Source organism: Eublepharis macularius, chromosome 12 (assembly GCF_028583425.1).
Source record: "Eublepharis macularius isolate TG4126 chromosome 12, MPM_Emac_v1.0, whole genome shotgun sequence".
NCBI classification, from domain to species: domain Eukaryota; kingdom Metazoa; phylum Chordata; class Lepidosauria; order Squamata; family Eublepharidae; genus Eublepharis; species Eublepharis macularius.
The window spans coordinates 14,536,460-14,552,419 of NC_072801.1; the positions used below are offsets into that span (position 1 = coordinate 14,536,460).

General features: G+C 48.7%; 1 protein-coding gene across 5 annotated transcripts in view; it reads left to right on the forward strand.

The window, feature by feature from the left end:
* The window catches only part of PIGQ (phosphatidylinositol glycan anchor biosynthesis class Q), a 42,194-nt gene that overhangs the window by 13,282 nt on the left and 12,952 nt on the right, over positions 1-15,960 (forward strand). For all 5 annotated transcript variants that reach the window (XM_054993347.1, XM_054993349.1, XM_054993351.1 and 2 more), the window contains 3 exons: positions 5,853-5,984; positions 9,896-10,016; positions 13,620-13,746. In XM_054993347.1, coding sequence (XP_054849322.1) covers positions 5,853-5,984; positions 9,896-10,016; positions 13,620-13,746 — 380 coding nt within the window. The remainder of the gene's footprint in view (positions 1-5,852; positions 5,985-9,895; positions 10,017-13,619; positions 13,747-15,960) is intronic.

Here is a 15,960-nt window from a genome sequence, read left to right on the forward strand (position 1 = left end):
GATTGAAGTTTTGATGTCAAGCTGGCAGCGGGCAGTTTGATTTGTTCCATTTAGACAGTAAAGGTTTGTGAGCAAACCTCAGCAAAACGTAGCCTCAGGGTATGGGGAATGAAATCCTTCAGCAAGTTTCCAGAAGAACCAGACTGCCGTGAAAAATTGCAGCCCGATTTTTCACTCACTCAGCGTTGCTTTAATTTCTGGGACTCTCTGTTTTGAGCATGTGTTTTTGTCACACTTTGTGACAGTGGTGGCTGAAGAGGCAATCTAAAGTGGGGTCTAGTCAAAATCCTACTTAGGGCTTCTCTGTGAGGGTCAGGGTTTTTTTTCAGGGGGAACGCGTGGGAACGGAGTTCCAGAACCTCTTGAGAATGTTCACATGGCCGGTGGCCCCGCCCCCTTATCTCCAGACAGAGGGGAGTTTAGATTGCCCTCTGCGCCGCTGAGCAGCGTGGAGGGCAATCTAAACTCCCCTCTGTCTGGAGATCAGGGGGCGGGGCCACCGGCCATGTGACCATTTTTGCCAAGGGCAACCCACTGAGTTCCACCACCTCTTTTCCCAGAAAAAAAGCCCTGGTGAGGGTTATGCTCAGAATCGTGTTCTTAGGATTGCACCATTGGTTTGGATATTGCTTAATCACTGCTGATGTATGTGGCCGTATGGCTCTGTGATCGAGCATTTTCTTGGCATGCTGAAGGAATTCGGTTCAACCCCTGGTATCTCCAATTCCAAGGTGATTAAAAGACCTCTAGATGAGACCCTGAAGAGCAGCTGCCGGTCAGAATGGATGAATTGACTGTGATGTAGCAATGGTCTGACTAAGTATAAGGCATTGTTGTGTCTTAATATAAGTTAACTAGACCTGCTAGGCATATTGTATAACCAATTCCTCGTAGGTTAATGGGGTTGTTAGATGATAACTGGGTCAACGAGCTGGGTCTCTTGGTACCTCTTGGACTTCTTAAAACACGTGTTAGAACAAGGATTTCTGTATTTGCATTGGCTTTTCCGTTCTTTGGGTTGTGCTTCTAGAGCCAGAAGTGTATTTTGCTGCATAAGCCAACCTCTTCACAGAAAATCAGGCTTTGTAATAAAATCAGCATTGCCCAGCAGTAAGAGCATCCCAGTTGTGGAGCATATGCCTTTGGACACAGCCAAGATGCTTAATAAAGGCCTCCCTGCAAACCCCCACAACATTTCTACGCTGTAAACTCAAACCAGTTTTTCTAGTCTCGCCCTCTTGTTAGGGGACTTTGGTAAATGTAGCTCTGTGCAAGAGGGCTAAGTATCTCCTGTGAGAGCGTCAAGAATTCTATTTAAAATTTGGAAAGCTTCTCTTTTTCGGAATCGTGTGAACTCTTGGGGAGGCTTGAGCAACTGCTTTCTCCTCCTCAACCTTTAACTGATTCTCGGCTCCAGCCAACATTCCATGCTCAAGTGGGCCAGTTGAGTATTAGATTTAGTGATTGTCCTTCATAGAACAAAATGACTTCTGCTGACTCCCAAGCAATAATATAGCTCAAATGGTTATTTATTTTAAAAAACAAGGTGGATTCCACCATCCTCCAAGGAGCCTTCCTTTAATTTCAGTGGCTCTTTCTCTGAGAGCCGAAACAGATGTGATGAGAAACCTAGGTTCAACTCGTGTTCTCTTACCTCAAGGTTTGTCGGGAAGTGTAGGCGTCCTTGCAGCTTAAAGTTTAGCATTTACAGAGCAGCAGGGAGGGAAGTGCAGGCGACGGCAAGCTATGCAGCTCCGAGCTGCGCGGCTTCAGGTGGGGGCCAGGCGAGCGAGGGGGAAGATGCAGCGATGCCCTCGCCCAGCCCCTGCAGAGCGATGCCAGGCTGCACGGGGAGAGCAGGAGGAAAGGTGCCCAGAGCATTGCTGTATCTCCCCCCACCCCGCTCACCTGGCCCCCACTTGAAGCTGCTTGGCTCGGAGCTGCATAGTTCACCGTCGCTCTGCAGGGGCTGGGCAAGTGGTGGGTGGAGTGACGGTTCGTGCGATCGGGGTAAAGGCAGAGCACTCCAGACTATGCAGCTCTGGGCCATGTGGCTTTGGGCAGGGGCCAGGCGAGCAAGGGGGGGAGATGCTCTGGGTGCCTTTCCTCCCAGATCTCCCAGTGCAGCCAGGTGTCACTCTGCAGGGGCCAGGCCGGGTGAGGGGGGGAGATGAAGTGATACTCCGTGTAAGCGGGAAAGGTAAGATGCCGCGATGCACCTCGAGAGAGGAAGGAAAGGTGCCCCACGCCTGCACTTCCCTCCCTGCTGCTCTGTAAATGCTAAACTTTAAGCTGCAAGGACGCCTACACTTCCCGACAAAACTTAAGGTAAGAGAACACGAGTTGAACCTAGGTATCTCGTCACGTCTGTTTTGGCTGTGAAGTTGGAGGAAGGCTCTTTATGTTGGAGGAAGGCTTCAAACATTGGTTAGTGAAGTGATGGGTAGGATAGCCTGCCTCTGTTGGCCCATGATGAAAACTAAAATCTGCAAAACAAGATGATCATAAAAATAAATGAAGAAAGAACAGAGAACTTTTGGAGAGGATATTAACTGCAGTGACATGGCAATGTGATAAACTTTTACATTTGTTTTTATTTGTGGGTTTGTTCCCTTGCTGCCCAGACCTTCTTGTGTATTACAGCAATTACAACTATTCCTAACAATGCCTTTGATGCTTAATCAGGTATGCCCACCCAGCAGGAGTTAACAAGGCGGGTGGTACGCCACAGGTATTCTCACTCCTGTCAAAAATGGTTATGTATAAAATGACGGATGTGGAGTTACCAGATTCCCACTGGTGAGAAGGTGTTGGTAGCAATTAGGCTCCCTCCTTCCCAGATCTGGAGCGGCCCCCTTACTGGGGCTACGGGGAGCATCTGTTTTCTTCCTGCACTACACTGTTAGCAGCAGGAGCTTCGCTAGTATTATTATAACTACTCTGCTTATGTAAGAAAGTAGTTTGTGGCATCAGTTATGCCTCAGCTGGGTTATAACTGATTTTCAGGAGTAACATAGGAAGTGAAAACAGCCTTGGAGCAAGCCAAGTGGAGCAGCTGTCCTCCTACTCTGACCCAGCCCTGCAAAAGCTACTCAGCTGAGACCCAGGCCGGGGACTCCTATGAGGGGCATTTATTCCCTCCCTCCAATCGTTGGTGACGCTGAAGGTGGCACTGCTGAACTGACACTGCACTCCTGGCTCTTTGCTCCTGACTGACAGCTGACCTCCAGGGCAATGGCCCACGGGGGAATGTCCCAGCTAGTTATGTGGGTGGTCCACTGCAGTGTCCATGCCTTGATATATTTATTTAAATATTTAAGCGCCCCCCCCCCCCATTTCTTCTAATTGAGGGTCCAAAATGGCCAGTTTGGTGTAGTGGTTAAGAGCGCGGGACTCTAATCTGGAGAACTGGGTTTGATTCCTCACTCCTCCACTTGAAGCCCTCTGGGTGACCTTGGGTCAGTCACAGCTCTTCCAGAGCTCTCTCAGCCTCACCCACCTCACAGGGTGTTTTGTTGTGGGGATAATAATGACGTACTTTGTAGACCGCTCTGAGTGAATGTTAAGTTATCCTGAAGGGCGGTATATAAATCAAATGTTGTTGTTATCATCATCATTTCCCCCTGCTCTCTTTTATCCTCACTACAACCCTGCGAGGTAGGTAAGGCCAAAAGAAAGGTCACCCAGCAAGCTTCCCTGGTGGACTGGGGATTCAAACCTGGGTCTCTCAGATCATAGTCAGACACACTAAGCTTCACTCTGCATTGGCTCCTCACTCTGCATTGGCTGCTTTGGTTTTTCTCCTAGCCCATTCCTCCTCTTTAGTACAGGCTGCAATAAAAAGACCTGGTGTGGCATCTGACTGGCCACTGTGAAACAGGACTGGATGGTCCTTTTAGGACATATTCAATTTGTAGCAGAGTAGCAGAATTGTGCATTGGACATAATGAGAACATACTCCCAATGTTTAGCTCTATAAAAACGGTTTACTACATTAAAGAATTTTTAAAAGGATACACTGGAATAAAACAAGAAATGGCTAACTGGCTACATTTTGCTAGCTTGTAAACTAAGCAGAGACTGGAACTAGACTGAATAAAGACCAATAAACTTCAGTATATCTTTCTAGTTCATTACTCCCCCCCCCCAATAAACTGGTTGCCCAATAGAGAATCCTAATCTTACTTCATTAAGCATAGAGGCACCCATTCCTATGGCGGGAAACCTCAACCTTAACAGCTAAGTGGTTACATGCAATTAAGTTTTCTAACTAACACAAACAACAGTTTAACTCTTTCGTGACTGAACGTAAACACTTGCTAATTCCCCACAGGTCCATCTGATGTAGTAGCGGCACTCTAAAAGAGGAATGCTTGGCTTTCATGACAACATCGTTTTCTAGATGGGTATCTGAGAGTGACAGAGGAGCCGTAACTGTTACCAGTATTTCATTAAAATATTTCACATTTTCCCCATCATATTGGATGGGTGCCGTATTTCAAATGGATGTCAGTTTACAGTGAATCAAAGTGAATGAACGTCACAGGCTTTTTTCCTTTGCTTCTACACAGCAACAGTATAAGCTGCCCCTAGTAAGGTGGGGTTGGGGTGGGGGGAGTTTCTCGTGGCTGTAGAGTCCTCCTGTGCCTGTTTGAAGTGTTGGCAGCTCTTTGGCACCATCATGTGGCTAACGATGGTAACTGTGATTCCGGCAGGGGAAGCAGGCATCTCCTCCCTTTCCGCCCGTAGAATATTTAACAGCGCAGACAGATGGCCCACCTAGTCCCTTTTCACATGGTGGCCTGAAAGTAGGGCACGGAGGCCAAAGCCTCCCCTGTGTTTGCCCCCTTCCACAACTGCTGTTCACAGACATGCCTCTGAACAGGGAGGCTCTTGAATTCCACAAGATTACAATGGGTTGGGTAAAGAAGTACTTCCTTTTCTCCATCCTGAATCTACTACATTTCATCATTGGGTGCTCCTGGCTCAGTTCCTGTAAAATGAGAGAGGAACAGGGCTCATTTCGAGGGGGAACGCGCCGGAACACAGTTCCGGCAGTTCCCCAAAGAGGTCACATGTCAGGTGGCCCCGCCCACCTGACTCTCAGCCATTTTGGGCTCGTTTCAGACTGGATTGGGGCCGAAAGTGCCCAAATCGGGCGTCTGACGGGTGGTGGCTCACCCTCCCACTCAGCAGTGGCCTGATCCTGACCATTTTGGGCTCCTTTTCGGCCATTTTCAGCCCCCTTTTGACATTTTGGGCCCAATTTCAGCCCTGAATGGCTGGGATTGGGTCCAAAACAGCCAGGATAGGTGATGTCAGGGGGTGTGGCACATGCAAATCAGTTATGCTAATGAACCACTTCCGTTGATGGCAAGAGGTGTGGCATATGCTGATGAGTTATGCTAATGAGTTCCTCCAGCTCTTTTTCTACGAAATGACCCCTGGAGAGGAAAATGAAGTTCTTTGGTGCACCCAGGTTCATTCTTTTTCTTTTAAAGGCCATATGTATGTGTCCTGGTGGGCATGATAATACTTTAACAGAATGTGCTTCCCCTGGCCCCTACCAGTTCACTGGAAAGGAGGCAAAGAGGTGAATGGGCTAGACTGAAGGACACAAGGATTGCATAGGATGGCGTGGGCCCATGTCCAAGGTGGACGGAGAGGGTCTTTCCCTGCTCTTGCAGGAGAGGTGTTGGTGAGTTTTAAAGTGGGGGAACCATAACAGTGGCTTTGTGCACATTCATTGAAATGGGGGCAATTCTTGTTTTACAGCTGCTCAGTGGTGTTTGATGCTAGGATTGCAGATAGACTTGATTTTTTAAAAATTGTTGTTCTTTTCCTTTATCTAGAGCGCTGACGTTTTGGCCTTTGTCCTTCATCTGGAGCAAACTTTCAACTTGCCAGCAGTTGAGGCACCGGCTGCAGCACCTCCAAGTCATTAGCAGCCCCAAGAAGGCCCCAGATCAGTCCCAGCTGATGAGGTGAGTTCTGAGCGTGCCGGTGGGGAGCCCATGCTGTGTGTAGTTAGTTCTTTGTCCAGGCTAGCCTGTCTCCTTCACGTTATCACATTCACACACACATCCACAATATTTATTATCAGCAGAAGTGGATTGGCCATTAAGGCTAATGGGTGGGCTGCCCTGTCCTGGTGGGCTGCCCAGGCTGCCCTGGCCCCAAACAAGGGACAAGTGCAACCCACTGTCAGCGGGTGCCTCTTGCCCCACAATGCCTGGGGAAGGGGGTGCCTGGCCCTGCCTCACTCACACAGCGAGTGATGGTCCCGGCCTCATTTGCCTGGGGGATGAAGGGCTGGCTCAGCTCAGCCTTCCAGTCATGCATGGCACCGTGAAGGTCTGCGTCAGCCTTGCTCGACCCAGCCTTGCTTGCAAGTACGGCATAGCAAGCAAACAGACCCGTCTTGCAGTGGAACAAGGGACCAGACCGGCCTTGCTTGGCATATGGTGAGAAACCAGCCCAGCTCATTCTCCCTCCTTTGGGAGGCAGGTCCGAAGTAAGCAGGGGGAAGGGGCAGGGGGAGCTGGGGCAGGGCTCTTTTCCAGGGCTGTTTTTTCCCCCTAGCCCATTCCTCCTCTTTAGTCCAGGCTGCAATAAAAAGAGCTACTTTTGAAGCACTCAAAGGCTGGGCGCAAAGGCCGCTGGGATTTTTCACTGTCTTTGAACACCGACTCTTGTGTCCCTACCATACTGCTAACTACTTTTGATAAACCATTCCCTGGCCCATTTCCAAAGACATTTGCTGTATAGCTGGGGGCGGGGGGGAAGGGGGCACTATTTGATAAGAGCACATCTAAACTTCCCAGAGGCATACGGATGTTGCAGTGCGGTTCTTTTGGATCCCAGTCTTCATTCAATACTGTCACCATCTAAAGCGAAGATCCGTTATTGATTCCAGTGGGAGGGCTGAGTGCACTTTTGGCTTTCTTCCACCGGAATCAGTGGCCTTTGAAAGTGCTTTTCCATAGCTGAGACGTACTTTACACATTTATGCCTCTAATTTACTAACCCCCACAAGGCAACAATACAATCACAAAACACAGACCAAATTTCCCCTGTTGAAACCCCAAAGGAAGTTTCAATCCTGAGGCCTGGGTCCAGCAAGACAGGATCGTTCAAAAACTTCCCAAGCAAGAGGAAAAGGGTGGGTTTCTTTTGAGGGGGGGGCATCTGCGCAATTTCCATACATACCCACATCTGAGAAGCTGCCCTGGAACAAATCAGGCCATCGGTTTGACTTTTCTGACAGGTAGGATCAAAAGCAGAGTAAGAACTTTCCCAGGCCCTGAGATCTGTCAATGGGAAACGCCAGAGATCCAACCTGCATCCAAACCATGTGCCCCACCATTCAGCCACGGTTTCTTCCCCCGTCCCTGATAGGTCCTTCCTTCCCGCCCACCCCAGACTTCAGAAGACAAGCCGGAGGGTGAGAAATACCCATGTTCCTTCCCCTTCTTGTCCCTAGTCTAGAGCAGCCAAGAAGATCCATCCTTCTTGGTGTCACATTCGTCCCCCTGCCTCTTATGGGCAGATCTCCAAACCCAAGCCCATTTCCTCCCTTCTGACTCAGGAGGCTTCACTCTGGGTCAGCTGCCCTGAAACGGGAGAGTGAAAACTACCAGCCTATGCTGATGACAAGCAATGTGGTGGGCTTGACCTTTGGAGGGCTGCTGTTTTTTTTCTTTATGGGCAAGGTAGAAAGTTCCCTCCCCCCCCCTATCAACATAGTCGGCTTCTGTTCCCTGGTGTTTATGTTCCACGCGGCTGTTTCTTGAGCCAGAGCAGATCTTTTGTTTGGGCCCCCCACGTTGCCACCCACATCGCTTCCATTTCTGTCTCGAGGAAGAGAGGGTTGCCAGGAAACAAGCCTGGCATGAACTGGCACAGCTGTTGGGGATCGCGGTTCTGCACCTGCCTCACTCTCTGCCCCTCACTGCCGTTGCCTCAGATGCCCCTTCGTCTCTTGACAACATCCTCGCTTTCCTCATTTGCAGCCCTTATTTTTGTAGGAATTTTTCCTTTTGAGTCGGAATCAGTTTTGTAAAGAGTCCGACGACGCATCTGATGAAGAGAACTGTGGCTCTTGAAAGCTTATGCTACAATAAAGTTGGTTAGTCTTAAACTGTTTACTATTTTGCCACTACAGGCTAACACGGCTAACTCCCCTGGAATCAATTTTGTTTCCCAAGTCAGTGTTTCAAAACTTTAGATTCGATTGCCTGCTCCAGAGGAGTTTTATTATTTGACTGGCATCAAATGAGTCAGTGGAATCCTTCAGACCACTCTGTTGAATGTGTACCGCACCTCCTGGCCTCACACAATTATTAGGACTGACACACTGACAGTTGGACCAAAATCAGTCTTCAGCCCATCTTGGCGCAGCCAAGTGACAATTGGTCTGTTGAAACCGCCATGGCCTTGGAGACTGGCTTGTGATTGAAAATGAAACCTGGATGGGCAAATCTCATTGCAAGGGCAGTACATTGTACTTTACTTACCTGAGATAAGCCATATTAGTTGGGTAGCACATGAAGCTATTACTGTTCTGTGGCCCCTCAGATTGGGCTGAGATTCTTTTTTGTAGAAGAGCCAGTTATCCTTAATAGACCCAGTGACAACTCTATCCTCCAAAAAGAGGGGAAGAGGTGAAACAGATGAAGATCGGAGGGGACACACTAACTACATATTTAAATTCATGGATTTCATTTCTTGTATAATTGTAGAGGGCGCTGTGGTAATGGCTTGATCCAAATGTCTCATCAAGCCCTGCGGTTAATAACAACAACAACAACAACAACAACATTTGATTTATATACCGCCCTTCAGGACAACTTAATGCCCACTCAGAGCGGTTTACAAAGTATGCCATTATTATCCCCACAACAAAACACCCTGTGAGGTGGGTGGGGCTGAGAGAGCTCCTAGAAGCTGTGACTGGCCCAAGGTCACCCAGCTGGCTTCAAGTGGAGGAGTGGGGAATCAAACCCGGCTTTCCAGATTAGAGTCCCGCGCTTTTAACCACTACACCAAACTGGCTCTCAAGTTTATGGTTGTCTTCGGAATTGAACAATCGTGGCTTTCGTAGTCAGGCAACAAATTGGCTTCAGAAAATTGAAGTGGTTTTTGCAAAGCCCCAGTTTGGGCCAACCCTCTGGTTTGGCAGGATTTTCTATTTCACAAACTGTTAATTGTTGCTCTTCCTCTACATCTTTGAGACTGGAAGCACTAAGCAGGCAGGGAAGGACAGCAGAAAAGTGGCTCTAAAGCATGGTCTGGAAATTCAAGCCATGGTTGGAATTATACACTATGACTAACACCAAAAACTGAAGTTACCACCAGCCTCCAGGTGGGGGCTGGAGTTCTCCTGGAATCACGAAACTGATTTTCAGACTATTGAGATTAGTTCCCTGGAAGTAAATGTCAGCTTTGGAGGGTCGTTTCTGGCATCGCATCCCCCCTGAGCTCCTGCCCCTCTCCAAAATTTGCTATCTCTGGGGACTGCCCCCCAAATCTTTAGGAATGCCCCAACCTGGAGTTGGCAACCTTACCAACAACAGTTTGTAGCAATGTTTGAATTGAGCAAATGTGGTGAAGGTGATGTTTATTTATTTTAAACATTTATTAGCCGCTTTTTTACCTTATGGCACTCATAGCTGCTTGCACAGATAGAAACGGGCGTGTCTCAAAAGAGAGGCCATCTCAGGCTTTCTCGTCCATTGCGTTGTCACAGTAACTTATGCCATGATGACTTCTGGTGGTTTGAACCATTTTTAATTTGCTGTCAGCATCCTTTAGAAGATGGCGTTCCTGTCCTGAGTTTTTATCATTTTTTTAAAAAAAATTCAACTAAATTTAACTCTTTCTGCTTTGGTTTCAGAAAAGCCAACATATTTGTCTCCATCCTCCTTGATGTGACCTTGGGAATCCTGCTAATGTCCTGGCTGTACCGGAAGAATCGGATCGGTCATCTTGCCAACGCTCTCATCCCGATGGCTGATGTAAGTTTGATTGAGCTTGAGGTTGTAGCTCTAAACATTAACCAATGTGGCCTCCATGGAGGATAGGGACCGTAGCTCAGTGGCAGAGCATTTGCTTTACATGCAAGGAGTCCCAGGTTCGATCCCCAGCTCCACCAGTTAAAAAGATCAGGTCATAGGTGATGTGAAAGATCTCTGCCTGAGACTTGTGAGAGCTGCTGCTGGTCAGAGTGGACAAGTCTGACCTTGACAGGCCAAAGGTCTGACCCACCAGAAGACAACATCATGCAGAAGGGCTGTGTGTCTGAGCGGTAGAGCATCTGCTTTGCATGCAGAAGGTCCCAGGTTCAGTCCTCAGCACCTCTGAGAGCTTCTGCCATTCAGAGTACACAATACGGAGCCTTGAGAGATGGGTGCACTATAACAGTGTAAGGTGGGTAGCCATGTTGGTCTGCAGTAGAACAGTAGGATTTGTGTCTGGTGGCACCTTAGAAACCAACAAGATTTTCAGACTGTAAGTTATCAGGAGTCAGAACTTTCAAGAGTCAGAGCTCCTTTCTTCAGACATGAACGTTGTGGACTATGCAGGTTTCCAGGGATCAATCCAGATTCAAGACAATGTCCCCAGAGACAGCGGTGGTGCAGTCACTGCCCCAGCTTCCCCTGGTCCCCTGGGAAGGGCCCCCTCATCTCTGGGATGCCTTTGGGATGGAGAACTCACCTGGCCGGTGCAAGGCACCCAGTGCAAGCACCAACTCCAGCAGAGAGGTGGGCAACAGCATTGAGGGGTGGGCCCCCCCCCACTCAGCAGCAATGCTGGAGGCATACAGGGAGGACGGCCACACAGCAGCGGGCCCAGCACCAAGGCCTGAACGAAAGCACAGCTCCACCACCTCTGCAGTGGGGTGCAAGCCGGCAGGGTGGGGCAGGATGGGACAAGTGGCAGCCAGAGATGCTGCAGGAAGGGAGGAGCCCAAGAAGGAGCCCTGAGAGGGAAGCTGCCCAGTCTCTGGGGTTCAGCAGCCCAGGAGAGGGCCTGCAAAGGTGGAACCAGGGGGTAGGCTGGGCCTCCTCCAGCCCCTGTCCCTAATGATGGCACATGCCCCAGGGGCAGGACCAGGGAGCTGGGGCTGGGGATGAGGATGGGGGTGGAGAGAGAATAAGAGGGTGCTCCAAGCCAGAGTTGGGTTATGTGGGTTTCTCTGCAGGCACCTCTCTGCAGTCAGTAAAAATTTGACCCTGAACTTCCCTGGACATGATTTAACTTGGGTTCCAAATGAAAACCAGAGATTATGGTCTGACCATTGCATATGGAGAGGTTGGTGATGGTTTGCTTTCCAACCAGATGGACTTTTCTGCACTGCCAGGCCCAGCTGCTGAATTATGCATCTTGTTCCAGAACTGGAGCTCTCACAAGATGGCTGTGACTTGCCTAGCTTGTAGACGTTACTCACAAGTTCTTTTGCCGATGGGTGGCTGTGCTCCAAAGATGTCTCCTTTCTGACACGTGTGTTGCTCATCTGAGCTGTACAGCCACCATTTCTTGCTTCAGCTCATCTGAAGTGGGCCAAAAAAGAGCAGATGGAGTGGGCCATCGGGTTGCAGAGATCCAAGTTCAACTCTCACCTGAGTGGTCATTAGTAAGCATCTTACAGGACAGGTCTGCCTCTTTGGGCTGGATAGGGAATCCCACGTTACATTGCGCTCTCTGGAGGAAGAGCAAAATATGAGCTGAATAGCTGTCCCCATCCCATTGCAGAACCAGCTTTATGTTGATCTTTGCTGTGCAAGACACACTTTTCCGTATTTTCTCTTCTTGGGTTCACAAAAAGCTGTTCTGCCTTCCTTGCTCCCGAGGTCTCCGTTCAGATGCCTGCCTCCCTCTCTTCCTTGCAGCCTTGCACCTTCTGATTACAGATGGACTCCCCGATGGCTCTCTCCCTCCTTTTCCAATAGAGCTATCCCCAGAGATAAAGAAGACCAATGCAAGGTCACTTCTCACAGTTTGTCTGCTTCGCTCCACTGCCAGCTCTGCAGTTCAACTTGGCATCTATAAAAAAAGAGAGAGAGAGCCAAGCTGTGCTTTTCCTGGCATTGGTTGTCCCTGACACTGCTGCTTCTGTAACCGGTGCTGAGCACTGAAGGAAGCTCTGAGAGCTCTTGCTGTCCTCCACAGCTCATCTTGGCTCACTCTTTGCAGGGCACGTGTGCTCTAGACCCCTGGGAAATCAGGCTAGTGCAGGAGCAAGAGCCAGTCTGAGGTGTTGCGTGAACATATGAAGCTGCCTCCTATCAAGACAGATCCTTGGCCCAGCAATCTCCGTATTAACAATTCGGATTTGCAGCAGTTTTCCAAAGTCCCAGGCAAAAATATACCTTTCCCACCGTTCTTTCGGGGAGGGGGGTGTTGCCAAGCATTGATCCTGGGACTTTCTGCACCTGTCGTGGCAGTGGCTTCTCAAGATCTCAGGCAACCTTTCCCAGTCCTGCTAAGCTGAGATCCTTTAATATGGATGGCCTGGAAGTGACCCTTCTGCATTCAATGTCATGTGCTGTAATCCGGAGTCACAGATTTCCCTGCAGTGCAGTTCACGTTGTGCTGCAGCTTAGCGTCTTCTGCCCCCATGCTAGACCAAAGGAGCCTGTTTCTTCTTCTTCTTGGCTTTAAGTGGCAGTAGTGGAATAACTTTTCCGGGTTGTGTATAATTTTACAAACCATTGCCACGTATCTCTGTTCCCTGGTGTTTTGACATTATCAAGTGTAATTTTACCTTCTGTGACAAAATAATAATCTCATCCTGTTGATGAAGATTGTTGCATAAGCCAAATACCTTTACCCTTTGCAGTGAAAACATGAAACTATTCTTCCATTTCACAGGAGAACTGTTAAGACTTTGGATGAACTCAGCTGTGCCCTCAGAGCCTGTGTAGTGTAGGATTTAGTGTATCGGAACAGAACTTTGAAGACCCTGAGTTCAAATCCCACTTGGCCACAAAGCTCATGAGGTGACCTTGGGCCAGTCACTCTCTCTCAGTCTGCTCTTCAAAGAGGAGTTGTGGGGATAAAGCAGGGGAGGGGGAGCCATATCTATTCCTCTGAGCTCCTTAGAAAATGGGAGGGATTAAAATGTACACATAACATAGAATTTACTTTTGGGGAGCATCTGTTATGCATGCAGAGGGTCCCTGGTTCAATCCCTAGCATCTCTGTTTAAAAGGATGAGGCAGTAGGGGATGTGAAAGGTTTTGACGTGAGACCCTGGAAAACCACTTCCGGTCAGAGTGGGCACACTGGGCTGGGTAGCTCAACAGTTCGAGATAATACAAGGCAGGTTGATGTGTTCAGACATACATTGTTGTAGAGCATCCTTAGCTTAGTGGTGGAGCATGTGCTTTGCAGAGAGCAGGAACGAGATTCAAGCCCCAGCATTTACAGTAAACAGATCTCCAGTAGTAGGTGCTGCCAAAGACCTCTGTGGAAGAGCCGCTGCCTGTCCAGAGCAGATCATACTGGGATGTGTCGATCGATAATTTGACCCAGCAGAAAGCAGCTTGGCATGTTCACACGGGCGGAGGAGCTGCTTTCTGCTTACCGGGGCTGTTTTCTCTCCTCCTGGGCGGCAGCACGTAGCCCAGCAGCTTCAAGACCTCTTGCAGTGGCTGATGGGCGTGCCAGCTGGTTTGAAAATGAACAGAGCGCTGGACCAAGTCTTGGGACGGTTTTTCCTCTACCACATCCATCTGTGGATTAGTAAGTGCATCTGGGTTTTTTTCTCATCGTCCATTTAAAAAAAGTTTACATGCACAATTTTTTAAAAAATTGTGTGTTGCAGATCAGAGAAATCAGGGTGTTTCTTGGAAACTGAGCTTTTTTTCTTATAAAAAATAGATTCTCCTTGCTTCTGAACAGCCGCAAGCATATGGTACTGTGCTTGGGGCATTTGAGTAACAGGGCTGTCTTTGGGAGGCTTCGAAAGGTAGTTGTGGAGCCAAAACTGTGACTCACGTGACCTCAGATGGGGAGTTGTCTTGTATTTTTGGAAGCTCTTTGTGCTTATATGGGAAATAGGAGTCTACAGCCCAGCCACAGTCTTTATGACTGGCAGGCAGTTGATCTGGGTTCATATATGAGGACAAAGCCAGTGTCTTGAGGGGCGGGGGGAGAATGTGCTAGCCCTTGTCCTGCTTGCAAGAGAGTGCACCACCCTCGATCCTTCCTGAGTGCGTTCAGAGATTTAGTTTATAAGCTTTACATATGCAGGGTGCATCTCCATAACTGGGGATGTTCAGAAATCACCATTCACTAGCACAAGAGTGGACGTCACTTGCCTAGGCGCTTCATGTCCACATGTGATTGCACAGAGGTGGGAGGGCTGGAAACTCATTGTTGCTCCCCCTCTGAGCACATCAGGTCTGCCTACGGTATGGTGAATCTGGGGCTTTGCGTACACCCCTGTCACCTGTCCAGGGCTAGTACTGGGCTTTTGGGTTGGCCTCTGTCCCTAGTCAACAGAAAAGGACTTTCTGCCCCACTGCTGATGCTGGGGGGAACCTGAGGTTTTTGGGGGAACACATGAATATTGTTACCTGAATTGGTCTCCTTGCAAGTAAGAGAATAGTGGGGGGAATTAGCAGCAAGGAAGACGGCTATGTGAGAGGCGGTAACTATGGGATCTTTTCCACCAATTTTTACAGAGTCCTTTCCCAAAATAGCAAGTGAGGCTGGTGTTTAAATTTTAAAGAGCAATGTTTTATTGAAAGAGGAAAATGCACGCACACACACACAGAGTAAATAGCAAAAATGGTTACACACACACAGACTCCTAGGAAGCTAGGCAGAAGTTGGTATAGAGTGAGGGAGGGCAAAGTGTATCTACCTGTCCTGAAGAGTAGTCCAGTTCATGGAGGAAGAGAGTAGCTTCAAACGTCCAGCATCCTCGGCCAAGAGAGCAAGAGGCTTAGAGCAACCTCAGGGAGCAGCACTTCAGATCCAATAAGTGTGCACAATTTGAATGGGGCCAAGGCACTACTTTTATCGGGTAAAACGAGCTCTGAGGTGGGGGAGCCCACCTAGCAGTTGGAACAAAGACTCCAACGGTCAGTTTCTGGGAGTAACAAATGGTTTTATGACCTTGATTAGTAGCTGCTGGGGCACGTGAAAGAAAATGCAAATCTTGTCCTGGCTCTGCACAAAAGGGCAGTTAGTTAATGAAGTACACTGGAGCTAAGTTGATGAATTTAGTTGAGGAATGTACTTTCCCAGGAGTGAATTATAAATGTTTATGAATGCTAGTTGATTTTCTCCTCAATCATGGACAGGAGATCTCATCACGGAAGGAGGGAAAGGCATGTGTAAAGTGGGATGACTCTACGAGACCTTTGTTGCGCTGGATTCCTTAGGGGCTGGGAGACTGCAAAACTAATCACCGCAAATCTCTCTGCATTTACATGTGGCATTCGATTCATGCCTTGATCTCCCGGGCGGGACTCAGCAACTGTTCACTAGAATTTCCCTGGATGCAATCCAAACTGCCATTTTAAATCCAGGGGCCTTGTGATTTTATATCACAGGTAGCCATATTAAATGGCTATTAAAGATGGCAGAGGCCGGGCCAACTGCTTACAATTTGTTCAGTGTCTAGATTCCAAGCACTGGGTGAGTTTCCAGGAACAATGCCAGCATCGCAACTCTGCCTTGGGAGTTGTGTGTTGACTATGCTCAGAGAAGGCGTCAGGGTTGTCATACCATTCCTCAAGAGTGCTGAGCACCCAAAAGACACTCCTGCCCTCTGCCTCCACATCTACTTTTCCTTTCTCATGTTATTCCATACTGTTGCAAGACCCCTATGGGGTAACTATGCTAGTGACTTCAGAGGGGGAGAGCGGAATACATCCACTTTCCCAGGGCTGTGCCAAAGCATGAAACATCCCCATAAGAAAAAATAAAGGGGGTGGCACTACCGGG